Raw genomic sequence first — 15,676 nt, forward strand, 5'->3', positions numbered from 1 at the left:
AGTGCTGTGAAGTTCAGAGGTCACTGCCCGATTAGAGTGGGGGTGGTACAGAGTCGGGGTTCTGGAAGAGCTTCCTGGTGTGACACTGGGGAGCAGTCAGACTTGGACACGTGGAGTTGCCCAGGGTGGGCGTGAAGGATCCTCTGTGCAGGGGGAACAGTGTATGCAAAGGCACGGAGGTGGGATGGGGTCAGGTAGTCAGGGCCTTGAGTGCCAGGTAAAAGGCTTGGACTGTATCCTAAGGGAGCCACAGAGGGTCCCGAGCAGAGGAGGGGCATGGAAGGGACTCCCTGGGGGCCAGCTAGGGAGGATGATGGCCGCTGCCCAGGCTCAGGTGGGGTGTGTGCGGTTGGGCAGAGGGGGGCACAAGTAACGGGAGGCTTCCCGGCACCCCAGGAGGGACATCCACATCTCATCTAGACCTGCAGTGTTAATCCCTCCGGCGGCCACTGGCCCTCTGAACTGCAGGGGCTCATCTGTGAAAAGGGTGGGCCTAGTGTGTTTGTTCTCTGCCCCCCACACCGGGCCCTGGTGCCCAGCAAGTATTTGGGACCAGAAATCGCTGCCTCCCAGGATACCCCGTGGGCCTAGAGCTCTGCAAGCAGGAGGGGAGAGGCGGGAGGGAAGCTGCATTGCCTCCCCACCACGGGTCTTCCGGGGCAGGCGGGTTTGCCACTCGGCCAAGCCACTGGGCACCTCCTTACAGGAAGAGGGTGAGGGCTGGCAGCTTGCTGGGAGGCGTGGCCAGACCAACTTCGTGAGGAACAGTAGCCACAGTGTGTGGGCCCATGGTACCTTGAGGGATCCAGGAAAATATTTTAATTTCTTTTAAAATCACAAGAAAAAGATGAAAAGAACACAGCCTGGATTATACCTGCCTTTATACAAACACAGTCAAAGGTAGAAGAGGCCCATGAAGGCAAAAAAGGCAGGGCCTCGGAAAGTCAGACTTCAGCTCAGGAGGAGCAGGCAGAGTTCACCTGGGCCTCCCGACCCCCACCCCCAAGTGTCCAGTTTGGGCAATTGTGGTTCTGGCAGTCTGCGGGCCCTGCCAGGCCAAGTTAGTCAAGGGGGCAGTGACAGGCCCTGGGCTGCAGTAATAAAGCAGTGCGTGCAGATGAGGCGGTGAAGTGCTCAAGGCCTGCTCCTGGACATGCTGTCCCATCAGGGTGACCCTGGCAAACTGGAGGCCACCTCTGGGCTGTGATGGTCACTGAATGCCAAGCGTCTGTGGTCTCCTGCATTACCATGTGGCATCCTCCTTAGTCCCACCATGCTGTGCCCATTTTACCGATGAGGAGATGGAGGCGGAGGGAGCCAGCCACAGAGAGGCTGGGCCAGGACTATGAGGGCAGCGCTGCCTCCTGTCCTGGGGCAACAGCTAAAGGAACTGGGGTTCTCCTCCGGAGATGGTGGCCAGGGTTGTTGCGTAGAAGGATGTTCAGGGCTCTGCCGTCAGGCGACGTAATTCCCCTATCTGAGATTGGTGATCTCTATCGTCCCACTTTACAGACAGGAGAAATGAGGCAGAAGAAGAGACGCGACCTGCCTGCAGAGCCGGCAGTGTCTGCGCGGCGGGGCGGTCACGGTGGGAAGGAGAAGCGGCCGGGAGGCGCGCTCGTGCCCGGGGGAGGCGGAGGCGCGTCTTCCTGGCAGGGCGGCGAGAGGAGGGAGCGCCCCAACCCGCGGGGCTGTAGGCGGCCGCCGTCCGGGTTTCCAGCGAAGCCGGGCGGGGCCGGGGTGGGCGGGGCCTCGCGGGCGGGGCCAGGGCCGCGCCCGGGCCCCACCTCCCGCCGCGCAGTGCCCTTCCCCTAGCGAGTCCTCGTCGCTGGTGAGTGGGGACGGGGCTTCGAGGGGGCGGCGGGAAGGGGGGCCCCGCGCGGCAGCGACCCCCGACAGGGCCCGCCCGCCGGCGCGGGGCCCGAGGAGAAACTGCGGCGGGAGGTGGCGGGGACCCGGGGGGCGGCCGCGGGGCAGCACTGGGGACCCGGCCATTGGATCGGCCGGCGGTTGGGGGGGGGCGGTGACCCCTCTCTCCCTCCACCCGGCCCTGGCCTCCGCGGTCGGCGCTGCTGCGCGGCCGGGTTCCGGCGGGATTGGGGGCGCGGAAGGGGGAACTTGGGCAACCCCGCCCCGCCGCACCCCGCCGGGCCCTCGGGTCCCGCGGGAAGCGGAGCCGCGGGAGGGACCAGGCACCCCCCCTTCCCGCCCAATGCGTAGTTGAGCAGCCGCGGCCGGCAGAGGGCGGGAGTGGAGGAGCGGGATACCCTGAGGATCACAGAGTGCCTGGGAGACCTCGGGCTCCTGATCCGCTTGAGACACCCCATTTCTAGGGGAGGAAACCCAGGCCAGAGAAGGGGAGGTTATTTGTCCAGAGCCAGTGAAGGCCCCGCGGAGCCTTAGAACCGGGTCCCTAGATCCCCGTCCAGTGCTCAGGTGCACTGTAGCCTACACATCCCGGTGTGGGCAGGGCATCCCCTGGGACTTGCCTGTCCCCTGCCCCTCCTGCAAAGGAGCTGGGAGCCCAGGTGGGAGGGGTCGTGGTGTTCCCGGAAAACTGGGTTTGCCTCTCGGGTGGGTGCCGAGCCAAAAGGCACAACCAAGCCAAAGGTCGGGACAAGGAAGGATTTATTACTTCCAACAAGTAAGGAGAGCACCTCGGAGCTTTCCCAAAGAAGTGTCTCCCCAAACAGCAAAACTGGGGAAGTTTTAAGCTGCATAGTCATGAAGGGGCTTGAGCAGAGGAGAATTCAGCATAGAATTGGGGCAGAGGTCTGTAGAGTCCAAGCTTTAGTTGATTGAAGTTACAACGGGTCAGCAAAGGTCAGCTTCTTATCCCTTAGGTTCCAGTTGATCTGGTAGCTGAGCACTTGAGGTGGGGGTAGGGAGATGTGTTTAAATTCTGCAAAACAGCTCAAAAACGTGTTTCGGGGTAACCTTTACCACTGAGACAGAACTGGGAGTCTTTACAACTGATTTATTATCTTTGCTATTGTTACTTCTCTTGCCTGATAACAGTTGTCTGCTCTTTCATTCCCTTAAGATTATTAGAGGCCTGTTGAAGGGCAAGCACTGTGGCCAGGCTTAGATCACAAAACAGCTTAGGCCTAAAATGGCTTCTCTTGTGTCAAGAAAGCCATGCGTGGTTCTCTTCCTTGGGGGGCACTCGACCCTCTCTGCTTACAGGGGGGCTTCCAGCTGTGAACACCTGGCTGAGTGCCAGAGCCAGCCTCGCCGAGGCCTGTGGCCTGGCCTGGATTGGGAGCCTCTCGGGCTGGCCTGCTAGGGCATGATGGTCCCTGGTACCAGCCACATGCTGCAGAGTGGACGGCAGGAGGGGCAGGACTCGAGCCTCCCCTAAGAATGTGTGACTGAGGGGGTTCCAAAGGGTCACGGCCAAGGAGAAGGCTGTGTACAAGGAGCACGGCCCAGAGTGCCTGGTACACAGCAGGCCCGCGGCCCAAAGGCCAGGCTGCTTGGATGTGGCCCGAGGGCCCCAGTGTCTCTGTGGGGAGTGGCGTGGGGACCCCGACACAGGGCAGCGGGAGGCCAGGGGCCGCTCCCAGGAAGCAGTAGCTCTTGTCCACTGGTCGGGAAAGGAGCTGAGGAACAAGCCTCTTCGGGGAGCAGGGAGACAGGCTGCTCAGCCTCCCCAGGGGGAGGCTCAGACAGAATCCTGGGCCGCCGAGGGAGCCCTTTGAACGGGGGGGGGGGGGGGGGGTGGGAAACTGCCGGAAACTGCCCAGAGACACAGAGCAGTGCAGCTGGGGTTCAAATGCTCATGGTCTGATTTCAAAGCCCTGCTTCCTCCACAGTGCATGCCCAGAGGAGTGTGTGCCTGGAGTGTGTGTGCGTGTGTGTGCGTGTGTGTGTGTGTGTGTCTGCCTGGCCATGACTGAATGGTGTCCAGCTGGTTCAGCCAGAAACCAGAAACCGTTGACAGTGGATCGCTGAGCGGGGGTAGGGGAGGTGCTGACAGGGGCTGAGCCTACTTTGTGCCGTATACACTGTTGACTTTTCATTAGTTCATTTCTGAATCTGTCTCTTATTTGTATTTTCTTTTACTTATTTTTTTTTTTTTTAAGTATTTGTTTATTTATTTATTTATGGCTGTGTTGGGTCTTCGTTTCTGTGCGAGGGCTTTCTCTAGTTGCGGCGAGCAGGGGCCACTCTTCATCGCGGTGCGCAGGCCTCTCACTATCGCGGCCTCTTTTGTTGCGGAGCACAGGCTCCAGACGCGCAGGCTCAGTACTTGTGGCTCACGGGCCCAGTTGCTCCGCGGCATGTGGGATCTTCCCAGACCAGCGCTCGAACCCGTGTCCCCTGCACTGGCAGGCAGATTCTCAACCACTGCGCCACCAGGGATCTTTTACTTATTTTTGATTGTGCAAGCAATGCCTGAGCATGCTCTCTGTCTCAATAGTCATTCTCCGTAAAGCAGATTCCCCTTTGTCACCCCCGGCCCCACCCCATCCCAGACCAGCTGGGTTTCCAGACCTGTTGTCTGTTACATTGGATACTTTCATAATGAAAAAGATTAACAGAGGTTACAATGAGGATGATTAGCTGTGAGTCATTTAAAAAAAAAAAAAAAGGAGCCTTAAAACAAGTCCCTGGGACCATCGGTGGTGGCTTGAAGGAGAGATAAGGCCCAGGAGGAGCTGGGTACAGCTTGGAGGTGGGGACCGGAGAAACGGCAAAACTCTGTTCTGTTTCTGAGCAGCAGTTTCTGTCACCTTCTATAGGGAGGCCTCAGAGAACAGAAGGCTCCTCCAGAGGCCCACTGCCGCAGTCCCCCCTTCACAGACGGGGGCACAGAGGCCCAGGAGTGAAGCATCACTAGGACGAGAGATCCTGAGTCTCACCCCAGGGGCAGGGAGGATTCAGATCCCGAAACTGCTGCCCACGGGCCCAGCTGGGACCTGATGCCTCGTCAGGGCTGGGACACTGGCCCTGGTGCTGGAGAGAGTGAGGCTGTTGGTCCTGAGAGAATCCTCTGGCACCAAGGCAGCGGGTGGAATGGCTGAGGTGGGGTGGGAGTGGCCTGAGATGAGCCCTGGGCACCCCCCCCCCCCGCCGCAGCTTTCTGGGGCAGGGCTTAAGTGCCTTGTCACGATGGAGGAGGAAGCTGAGAGAGGGGAGGTGACACAGCCCATCGTTGTGACTGGCTGTGTGGCCCAGAGCTGAGGCCAGCAGACTCCCAGATCAGGAACTGGAGGGGTGTTTCAGGAGGTCTCAGAGTCACCCAGACCTGGAAAGTTCTGTGACTCCCTGTGCCTCGGTTTCCTCATCTGGAAAGTGGAGTCCACTGTGGAGGCCGAGAGATGTGGAACTCGGGGCCTGAGAAGAGAAGCAGCTGGCCCCACCCCTGCGGCTGTTGTGAAGCTGGAGTGAAGCCGTGATGACCCAGGATGAAGACAGCCGGGCCCTGCACCAGGCTCCGCCCCCCCGCTCACTCCCAGAGGCCTTGCACGGTCTCCTGACCCCAAGGCCTGAGCTCTCTGCTTTGCCCGTTCTTGGCCTCTGTTTCAGTGGCCCCAGGCCTTGAGGGCGGGGCCTTTTGGAAGCATTTTCACCCACTGAGTGTTGGGTGACCAACTGGCTGACATTTTCTCAGCCTTGGGTCTGCGCCATGTGGCTGCTTCTTCTCCTGGAGAGATAAGTGGTCCCCAACACTGACCCCCACATCCCCTGGCTTATCTGGACCTCCCTTGAGCCTGCCCACGACCCCATGAAGCACGCAGGGCAGGTTACAGCCACCTGATGTAAGGGGAAACCGAGGCCCAGAGAGGAGCTTCGGCTTGGCTTCACCAAGAAAATTGGAGGCAGAGCCAAGGTTTGGGCTCTTAGTCACCTTCTGACGGAAACAGAAATAAAGGGCAGGTGGGTGGCTTTGCCTCTCTGCCTGAGCCCTGAGCCCCCTCCTGGCCACTGGAGTGGCTCTAACCCAAACCCTAACCCTAACCCCATCACAGGATGGATCTCTCTCAGGCCTGCTTGGGCCAGCTGCCCTGCCCTGCCCAGCCCAGCCCAGCATGACTCAGCTTGGTGGGTCCCCTAATCGGGTGATTCAAGAGCCTGGCAGTCCCCATGAGGCCCCAGGAAGCTCCTTGCCTGGGCTCTCTCCATGTGGGGCATTTGACCTACCTGTTTTCTGACCCTCAGGCTGGGCAGACCCTTTAATCCCCTTGGCCCAGTGGTGCATAAACACAGCAGCCTGGAAGGGTGAGCAGAAGCGTGGGCTCAGGCCTTACTCTGTCACCACAGCGGGGAGAGCCACCACCTCTTCCTGGGCGTCTGTTTGTTCTGCACAGCAAGGGACCAGGGTGGTGGGCTCTCCAGCCCCATCAGCTGGCACGCTGGGGATTTCCTGGGCACCGGCTGGCTGCCGTGGCAGGGTGACATGAGCGCCCCTGCCCACAGCGCCTTGGGGAGAAGTATGGACCCAGGCTACAATGTGGGTGAGCCTCGAAAACACGCTCAGTGAGAGAAGCCGGACCCCAAAGTCCACATAATGTGTGATTCTGTTTATGTGAAATGTGTGGAAAAGGTAAATCCACAGAGACAGAAGGCAGATGGGTGGTTGCCAGGGGCTGGGGGAGGGAGGAACGGGGAGTGAGTGCTGATGGGTGGGCGTCTTTTGGGGTGATGGAAATGTTTTGGAACTTGGTATGGATGGTTGCACAACATTGGGAAACGTACCAAATGCCGCTGAACTGTGCACTTTAAAATGGTTCATTTTATGTATTATGACTCTCATTTCCGTTAACCAAAAGCAATAAGAAATAAAAACCAAATGGTCAGGAAACTCTGAGGGGCCTTGGTGGCAGGTGGGTCAGGGGTGGGGCTTAGGGACCGAAGCAGTGACAACACTATCAAGGAGAAAGTAGGAGATTATGCGCGTTAGTGTCCAAACCAGGATCCTTCTTTTCTTTTTAATGTTTCATTTTGAACTAATTTCAGATTTGCGGTAAAGTTACAAAGGTAGTGCAGAGGGTTGCTGCATACCCTTCACCCAGCTTCCCCTAGTGGAACCAGGAAATTCACACCATGCCGGTAACCCCACTAACGTGCTCAGCTGGCCCAGGACCCCGTCCGTCTGGGATCCCACATTGCGTTTGGCTGTTATTTGCCCTTAGTCGGTGACATTTCCCTCCGTCTTTCCTTGCCTTTCATGACCTTGACCCTTTTCAAGAGTGCTAGAGCGCAGGCCAGGTATTTGGTCGAATGTTCCTCCGTCTGGGATTGTGATGTTTTCTCAGATTGGCCTGGGGTTTGTGTTTGGGGCACGAATACCAGAGCGAGTGTGTCTACCTCTGTGAACAGTGTCATGTGTCTTACACCGGTGGCGTTAACCTTGGTCACCTGTGAAAGGAGCACTGCTGAGAGGGAGGGGGGCCATTCTTTTGGGACAAAGTGGGCATAAATTGGGACCTTCCTGGGAAAAGGCACAGTTCAGCCCCCGACCCCCTGGGCCTCAGTGTCCCTATCTGTGTGTGAGAGTCAGTGTGAGGTGAAGCCCTCCCACCTGCCCAGCTCATGTCACGGTCCAGGGGACCCCTCAGGCACTGAACACAGCTTGTTAACGGTTGCCCAAGGGCTGTCACTTGGCTGCGGATTCAACACATTTATTAAACAGGCTGAGCAGGGCTGTGCCCCATGGCGTAGGTGAGAAAGCCGGCTGAGGTGGCCTGGGCTCCCCCGAGATGACACAGTGGTGACTGGGTCCCAGGGCTCCACATCCACCTGGCAGCAGCACTGGGCCAGCGCTCTCCTGGCCCCGGGAGAGGTGGGCCTTCATACTGTGGTGAGATCAGCCTCTCAGCCCCACCCCAGGACCAGTTGCGTGCACCCTGGAAACCAGAGGGCCGGGGGGTGGGGTGGGAGAGGCTGGGGGAGAAGCACAGGAAGCTTTACTTGTCACCAGCCAGCCCTGGGCAGTGCTTATCCTCACGGCTCATCTGTGCAGTGATCGTGCGGAATGAGCTCACTGTGCCCACTCGACAGGCGAGAAAAGAGGCCCAGGGCGGGAGGAATCAGGGTCACTAGACGGCAGAGCCAGATTCTGCTGGATGCCTAACACTCTCCGACTGTTCCTTTGAAAATTATGCTCGTTATAGACATTTCGGAAAACAATAACAAAGCATCGTAAATCCCTCTGCTGAGTGTGGGCCTTAGACTCCCAAGCTACCCGCTTGTGGGGGGGCCCTGGGCAAACGCCCCCGCCGCTCTGCACCTTGGGTCCATCGGCAGGTGCGATAAGATGGTGTGGTTCCCTTGCGGGGTGAGGACAGAAAGACAGTGTTTGGGTCGGGCCTGTGCCCAGGCCGGGCTCACAGCCGTTCCCCAGGAGGCGTTTGCTTTATGAGGGTGACGGCTGCTAACATCCTCACGCGCTTGTTACCGTTTTTAAAATGCACATCCATTTTTTGCTAAAATTGGGATAATTCTGTAGTCAATTTTATATTCTGCTTTCTGCACTTAATGTTATGTTGAGGACAGTTTTCACATCATTGAAGAGTCCTCCAAGCGGGACTTGGGCGTTGACCCATCCTTAACAGTCCCCAGTGTTGGGCACTGAGGTTGCTTCTGCATCTCACGGAGCTTCGTGGTGCCCCAGGCTAGCAGCTGCCCCTTCTGCCCTGGGCAGCCTTCGCCCTTTGCCCGGAAGCCCCGATGGCTCCCCACTGCCTCCGGATGGGCACAGCCTCTTCCCTGTACCTGCTGCCCCGTCTGCCTCGTGCCTCTCTCCACCCCCGCCGCTTTCCCCTCCCGTGTTCCTGGGAGAAAGTGCTCCTTGTCCTTCCAGCACCGTCTTCTCTCTGATCCTGGGTCGGGGTGCCCTGTCTGAGGTCTGGGCCTCTTCCGCTCCATCCACCGTGGGTGCCCAGCCCCCATCCTAGCAGGCCATCCTGCAAGTTTGCTGAACATAATCCATCTGTGTGGCTTCTTATCTCCTACAGACACTCCCGGCTTCTCCAACTAGAGTCGGGGCGTGTTAGCAGGAGCTCAGCCCCTTCATTTTGTGGTGGGGAAACCGAGGCCCAGTTAGGGGTGCTGATAGGCTTGGGGTCCCACAGCAGGTTAGGCAGAGCTGGCCCCCGACGCCCAGCCCAGGGCTCTGCTTGCTGTCTGGCCGGACTCTCAGCCCCAATGAGCTCAGCTCCCTGGGAGCCTTGAGCGCTGCTGGGCGCCTAGTAGGTCCTCAGCGCAGACCTGGGGGCTGCTGGGCAAGGGGGAGTGTTTGACGAGCAGAACGGAGAGACCTGAAGATCGGGTCCCCTCTGTCCCTGCCTGGGGGGCTCCAGCCCTGGAGGTGGTGGTGACAGCATCCAGGCCTTCCTTGCCCTGAGCCCCGTCAGCCTCTCAGGGCTGCTGAGGGGCCCTCACCAGCCTTAAACTCTGTCCCTTTCCACCCACCACGTCCGTGGCCCTGGGCGTCAGGGCCCAGCAGCTTTTCGACCTGGGCAGAGCCTGACCCCAGGGTGCTGTGTGACCCCAGGGAGGCTGCTTTCCCTCTCTGGAACACAGGGAAGGGGAGGTGATTTCAGGGTGGGCCCGTGGGATGGTGTACAAAGAGACCCCCCTGCACTGGGCTGGACCCAGGTCGGCCACGTTGATGTTCTGTTCGTTTGCCGGAGGCCACAGTGTGTTGGCGGGGAGCGGGTATTTGAGCCAATCTCTGTCTGATACCTGTCGTTGCATGAATGACGAATGACTGAATGAGAAGTATTGGAGCGTCAGGCGCAGGGTGTGGATCGAGGCGGCCTCGCAGTACCGGCCCGGGGAGGGAGGGCTGGGCAGCCTTCTTGGTGGAGGGGACCCAAACTGGCCGTGATTGAGGCAGCAGAGAGGAGGGGTCACTTGCCAGGAGACCCAAGGTCAAGGGTGAGGGCGAGAGAGCACAGGAGCCTGGCAGCTGGAGCAGGAGCGGACGTGGGGCCGACGGCAGGGGCACCTGGGAGGCTCCTGCCTGTCAGGGCAGCCTCGTGGGTGGGGGTGGGAGTGTGGGTGGAAACGCATTCCCTGGAGCCCTTGGGCTGGCAGGGGCTGCAGGGCGGACTCAGCACTGACCCCCCAACCTCACACATCTTTTCTGCACCTCCTGCGTGTTCCATCAATCGATTGGTTGATCCACGAGTGAGTGATGAGGGGCTGGTAACAGGCCCACCCCGGGTCTGTGCACAGTAGGTCCTCAGGAAACGCCGGGGGAAGCCCCACCCCAGCTCTGGCGCATCACCGCCTCTCGCCCCAGCCCTGTCTTCTCTTTCAGAACTTTCCAGAACAGCAGCTGCAGCAGCAATGGCCCCGCCCTGGGTGCCCGCCGTGGGCTTCACGCTGGTGCCCAGTCTGGGGGGCTTCCTGGCCTCCCACTATGTCCGCGGAGAGAGTCTCCGCTGGTACGCCGGCCTGCAGAAGCCCTCGTGGCACCCGCCCCGCTGGACGCTGGCTCCCATCTGGGGCACGCTGTACTCGGCCATGGGGTAGGTGGGCATGGGTGCCGGCCTGGCAGCTGGGTCTGTCCACCTGCCGGGGCCGGCAGGGCAGGGGGAGGCCCAGGCCTGAGGGCAGAGCTTCTCCTCCAGCGTGGGAACTGTCCAGGTGTTCCCGGGGCAGCGGGCACCGCTTCCTGGCCTCGTTTGGCAAGTGAGGGTGGAGAAAACTATGGGGCCTGTTGGTTGCACAACTGAACTTTTTCCTCTGGGGCCTCCTGGGAGGGGCGGGCAACCCCATACTGGCATTCTGGCTGTTTTCACAACAGCAGGGTGAGGCCGGCTCCGTGTGCGAAGTTCAGACGTGGGCATGTGGATGCTTCCAAGATCGGGGGAGTGCCCCCCGCGCCCCCGTGGCTCCGGTGGGAACCGCACCCAGGAGACTGGTCGGCTTCCCACCCTCCTCTGGAAGGTTCCCTGCATACTGGTTCTGTGCTAGCCCAGTGCAGGGTGGGACTGCAGAGGGCAGGTAGCAGAGACCAGGCTGATGCCCCAGGGTTCTTTTTTTTTTTAATTTAAAAATTTATTTATTTATTTTATTTTTATTTGTTTATTTATTTTTGGCCGCGTTGCTGCACGCAGGCTTTCTCTAGTTACGTCAAGCGGGGGCTACTCTCCTTTGCGGGGTGCGGGCTTGTCACTGCAGTGGCTTCTCGTCGCGGAGCGCGGGCTCTAGGCGCGTGGGCTTCAGTAGTTGTGGCTCGAGGGCTCTAGAGCGCAGGCTCAGTAGTTGTGGCGCATGGGCTTAGTTGCTCCACGGCACGTGGGATCTTCCCGGACCAGGGATTGAATCCGTGTCCCCTGCATTGGCAGGCAGACTCTTAACCACTGTGCCACCAGGGAAGTCCGCCCCAGGGTTCTGATGGGAGTAAGATAGTCCTCGAAACCTGGGTGTCACCTGGGCCACACCCTCTGCCAGCCCCAGTTCCTGCCCAGTCGGGCTGCAGCACTTCCTGCATTCTGCTTTCTCCTCCCCATCCTGGCCCAGGCACCACTGTTTCTGCCTTAACTTGCTCCAGCCTCCAGGCCTCCCCCCACCATCAAGATCCTGATGGAGCATAAATCTGGCACCTGTCTTGTGGAACCCCGTGGAAACTCCCTGTGGTCCTGATAAGGTCCAACCCCTCACAGAATAAAAAGCCCAGGCTCTGGCCTCAGACCACTCGGGTTCAAATGCTGACTCACCTACTGATTGCCTGCCAAGAGCTCTTAGCGCTTTGACTCTCTGTGCCACAGTTTCTGCACCTGTAAGATGGGGGTGGTAGTACTGCCCATCTCATGACGTTATCATGAGAATGAATGAGCTAATGCTCGGAAAGAGAGCGGTGCCTGCATGTGTAAATGCTGGAGGGCATTAGATATTATTATTGGTGGTGTTATTGTTGTCCTTGTGGCCCTAAGAGCCCCATGACCAGGCCCTCTTCTGCTTCACCTCCCCAGTGCCCCCCAGACTTCACCAGTAACATAGGCTGACTCAGGGGATCTCGGGCATGCCTCTAAGCCTTTGCATATCCTCGTTGCCTCCCCCTGGCAAACTCATCCTCATCCTCTAAGGCCCAGCCCAAAAGTCCCATCCTGTTTACTTGCATGCCCTATGTGCTTCCCCCTTTACAGCACTGATAATAATGTCAAATATTTATTGAGTGTCCCAGGTGTCAGGTACTGCCCTGGGCACTGCCAGTGTGTTAAGTAGAATCTCCACAGCAACCCCGTGAGAAACAAAGGCCCAGAGAGGTTAAGCAACTTCCCTGAGGTCACACAGCAGTCAGTGGCAGGGCGTGCCTGAGCCATCAGTGTGTGGTCCCAGAGGTGAGCGTGGCTCCTGGCCCTGCAGGGAGGCTCCTGGCCTCTTCCCTGTTGGTGCCCTGACCGGAAGCCTCTCTTTCAGGTATGGCTCCTACATGATCTGGAAAGAGCTGGGGGGCTTCTCGAAGGAGGCTGTGGTTCCCCTGGGCCTCTACGCTGGGCAGCTGGCTCTGAACTGGGCATGGCCTCCCCTCTTCTTCGGTGCCCGACAAATGGGTTGGGTAAGTGTGACCTTGGCTTGTCTCCCTGGTCCCTGGAGACGGCCCCTCTCTTGGGGGACATGGGGCCTCACATCCCAGACCCTCAGGGTCAGGGTCTAAAGACGGGGGCAGGGGAGGCACTTGGCTCCTGGTTCACGTCTCCTCAGACGCTCTTAGGGGACCAGTGCCCCTCAGCTGCTCTTCTTCCAACGCAGGAAGCCTTGCGGGGCTCTGATGGGTTTAGGGGCCGTTGGTATAGGAGAACCCACGTTACACCTGGTGCTGTGCACCCCACACATGGCATAGTCAGGGAAGGGCGATTGTTCCCATTTTACAGATGAGGAAACTGAGGCAGAAAATGGGGGCGGGGCTTGGCCAGGTCACTGAGAGGCGGATGGAGAGTTCCCTCAGGCATAGTGGTGGTGGGCCGCTGGGACACACAGCCCCATGGGTACGTGGAGCCTCAGGCCTCCCTGTCGTCCCTCTGTGTCTGTGCAGGCCCTGGTGGACCTCCTGCTGATGGGTGGAGTGGCAGCAGCCACGGCCGTGGCCTGGCACCAGGTGAGCCCACCGGCCGCCTGCCTGCTCTACCCGTACCTGGCCTGGCTGGCCTTTGCGGCCATGCTCAACTACTGCGTCTGGCGGGACAACCAGGACGACAGCCGTGGCCGTCGGCTCTCGGAATGAAGGCGCCCCGCCCTCCGAGGACTGCAGCTGCTGCGGGTCAGGCGTTGCTGTTGGTGGTGGCCCCCGGGCTCTCCTGGCCACCAGGCTGCCGGTGTGTCCGGTCTCAGCCCAGGGGTCACCAGCAGTTTCAGAGGTGCTCCAGGCCGAGCCCCCACCCCAGAAACAGTGTCCTGCGCTTTCTGCACTGCTCGAAGCTCGCTCTCAGAATGTGGAATTTTATAAGCCAAATAAAGTTTTTTAACCTCCTGGCAGTGGCCTTTTTACTTGGGTGGGACCCTCGGCCGTGGGGAGGGCGAGGGGCTCGTCCTCTTGCTGGATGCGTCTGGGCTGTATCATCCAGATGACGCTGGACCCGGCCAGGGCTTCGCCACAATTCTCGGGACCCTTCCAAGAGCGGAGGTGGCCCGTCCAGGCTGGAGCAGCAGACACTGGCATAGCTGCAGCTGAGGGAAGAGGCCCTGCCCACCCCCTTCACGTCCAGGAAGCCCAGCCCAGCCACTTGAAGGGCACAGGCCCGCAGCCTGCCTGGTCCAATGCCTGACTCTGCTCGGGTGCCAAGCGTGGTCCTCTGCTGGCCTCAGCCAGGATGGGGCTGGGCCCAGAGCGGGGGACGCCGACCAACCTGTCCCTTGGGTTTCGGGACTCATGCCAGCCTCACCCCGTCAGGGACAGCCTCACAAACACTCCATCTGGGAGGGGCGGTCAGAGGCAGTATTGGCCATGCCCCAACCCAGCAGACAGCAGCCCCTCCCTGGCCCAGGTCCGCCCAGATTTGGAGTTGTCACCCCCGGCTTCGAATTGGGTGACCCGTGCCCTGTGCGGGCAGCTGTTGGGAGTGGGGCCGGGCAGAGCCTCTTACCCGGGCTGCTGCTGGAGCGCCGACCTCCTCTCCCTCTGAGTTCCTACAACCTGTGCTGCGCCCGGCAGCAGACTCCTAGGACCAGGGCTGGCCCAAGCTGCTGGCCTTTTTGTTGCTGTCTGTTTTGGTTTCGGTCATTGAATAAGTTAATTCAAATGAAGTAAAAATAAAATTTCCGTATTTAGAGCTCACACTCATTTTGGCAGCCAGTGGCTTTTGCCGCTTCTCCCTCTCACCTCGCCTCTTCTGTCCTCACATCCGGACGTGACTGAACAGTACGAAACGCTCCGGGAGATGGGCAGACAGCTGACTACATTCTTCTGAGAGAAGGGGCAGCTCTTTCAGTGGCTGTCACTGTGCCCACACTCAACCCTGGTGGAATTTCACGTCCCACAGATCGTGCTCAGGAATCCAGCAGCTTGGTAGCCACGAGCACTTAGCTGAGCCCTCGGCCAGCTCCCCAGTTCTTCTTCTTCTTCTTAAAAAAAATATTTATTTATTTATTTATTTTTGGCTGTGCTGGGTCTTAGTCGTGGCATGCGGGATCTTCATTGCAGCATTCGGGATCTAGTTCCCCAACCAGGGATCGAACCTGGGCCCCCTGCACTGGGAGCACAGAGTCTTACCCACTGGACCGCCCGGGAAGTCCTTCCCCAGTTCTTCTGATGCTCATTGCAGCAGAAGAGTCAGATGGGGGACTCTGCACATCCTTTTCACTAATTTATTTCTAAAGTTCTCCAAGACGGTCAGGGGTGCTCCTTGAAGCATCGTGGGCACCCGTGTGCCTGCCCGACTTAGCACATTAAGTGTACCTGAGACTTCTGGAATCTTCTCAGTGGCGCTCATGCAGAGCCCTTTTTTCCATTCCGTACATTCGTGGGTTTGTTCATCTCTAGCAACATCCCACATCCTTTCTACTGGCCACAAAAACACACACGGCCATAGAAACACCTGGGAAAACGGGCGAGAGGAGGGTGCGTTTTGCTGTTTTGTTTGCTACTTTCTCACGATGCTCTCCCCGTCTTCATGATTAGATGGCCTTTCTGAGCTGTCGCCACCCACGAGGGACTTCAGGGTTGTGACAGTCTCTGTGTTGGTTTCATAGGAAAATCCACAGCACGCAGATTTGTCAAGTCCTTCTGGTCTGCGTCTTTCCTGGAGCTGCTTCATTCAATTGAGATCTCCTTAAATCCGTGCGTCTGAACCCTTCTCGGTCCGACTAGCCATAAAGGATGCAAGCAAGAGTTCACACAGCCCAAGAGGGCTCGGCTGGCTGGTCGTCAGCAGGGAAGTGACAGCGTCTCTCAGTTTGCCTGGCGTTTTGATGTTATGGTTGCTGCTCTGGACCCTGCAGGATGAAACCTTGCCTCTCCTATAGCAAGAGATTCTATTCTGTGTCCACGAAAGAGCTGCCGTGTTTATGTGGCCATAGGTCATCCCTGGGGACGTTTTCTAAATTTCACCGTCAGCATCTCAAGCTTTACCTTTTGGATTTCTTCTGTGTCACCCTGTAGAACTTTGGTACAATTATCACTGCTACTGGGACTCTCCTGTCAAGCCCAAACGTCAGAGTCTGACTTCTGATGAATTCTTAACACAGAGAAACTGACTCAGGTGGAGATGGGTACCAG

General features: G+C 58.8%; 1 protein-coding gene across 2 annotated transcripts; it reads left to right on the top strand.

The window, feature by feature from the left end:
- The first annotated feature begins 1,728 nt into the window (after positions 1-1,728).
- TSPO (translocator protein) lies at positions 1,729-13,432 on the top strand. 2 transcript variants are annotated; one of them, XM_068560617.1, is made up of 4 exons: positions 1,729-1,831; positions 10,274-10,484; positions 12,382-12,520; positions 12,998-13,432. In XM_068560617.1, the coding sequence occupies exons 2-4, from the start codon at positions 10,303-10,305 to the stop codon at positions 13,184-13,186; spliced, it is 510 nt and encodes a 169-aa protein (XP_068416718.1). In that variant the 5' UTR covers positions 1,729-1,831; positions 10,274-10,302; the 3' UTR covers positions 13,187-13,432. The 2 variants fall into 2 exon arrangements, with proteins under 2 accessions (XP_068416718.1, XP_068416719.1); XM_068560618.1 differs by having other exon boundaries at positions 1,758-1,831; positions 10,256-10,484.
- Positions 13,433-15,676: the final 2,244 nt, after the last annotated feature.

This window comes from Eschrichtius robustus, chromosome 13 (genome assembly GCF_028021215.1).
Source record: "Eschrichtius robustus isolate mEscRob2 chromosome 13, mEscRob2.pri, whole genome shotgun sequence".
Lineage (NCBI taxonomy): Eukaryota > Metazoa > Chordata > Mammalia > Artiodactyla > Eschrichtiidae > Eschrichtius > Eschrichtius robustus.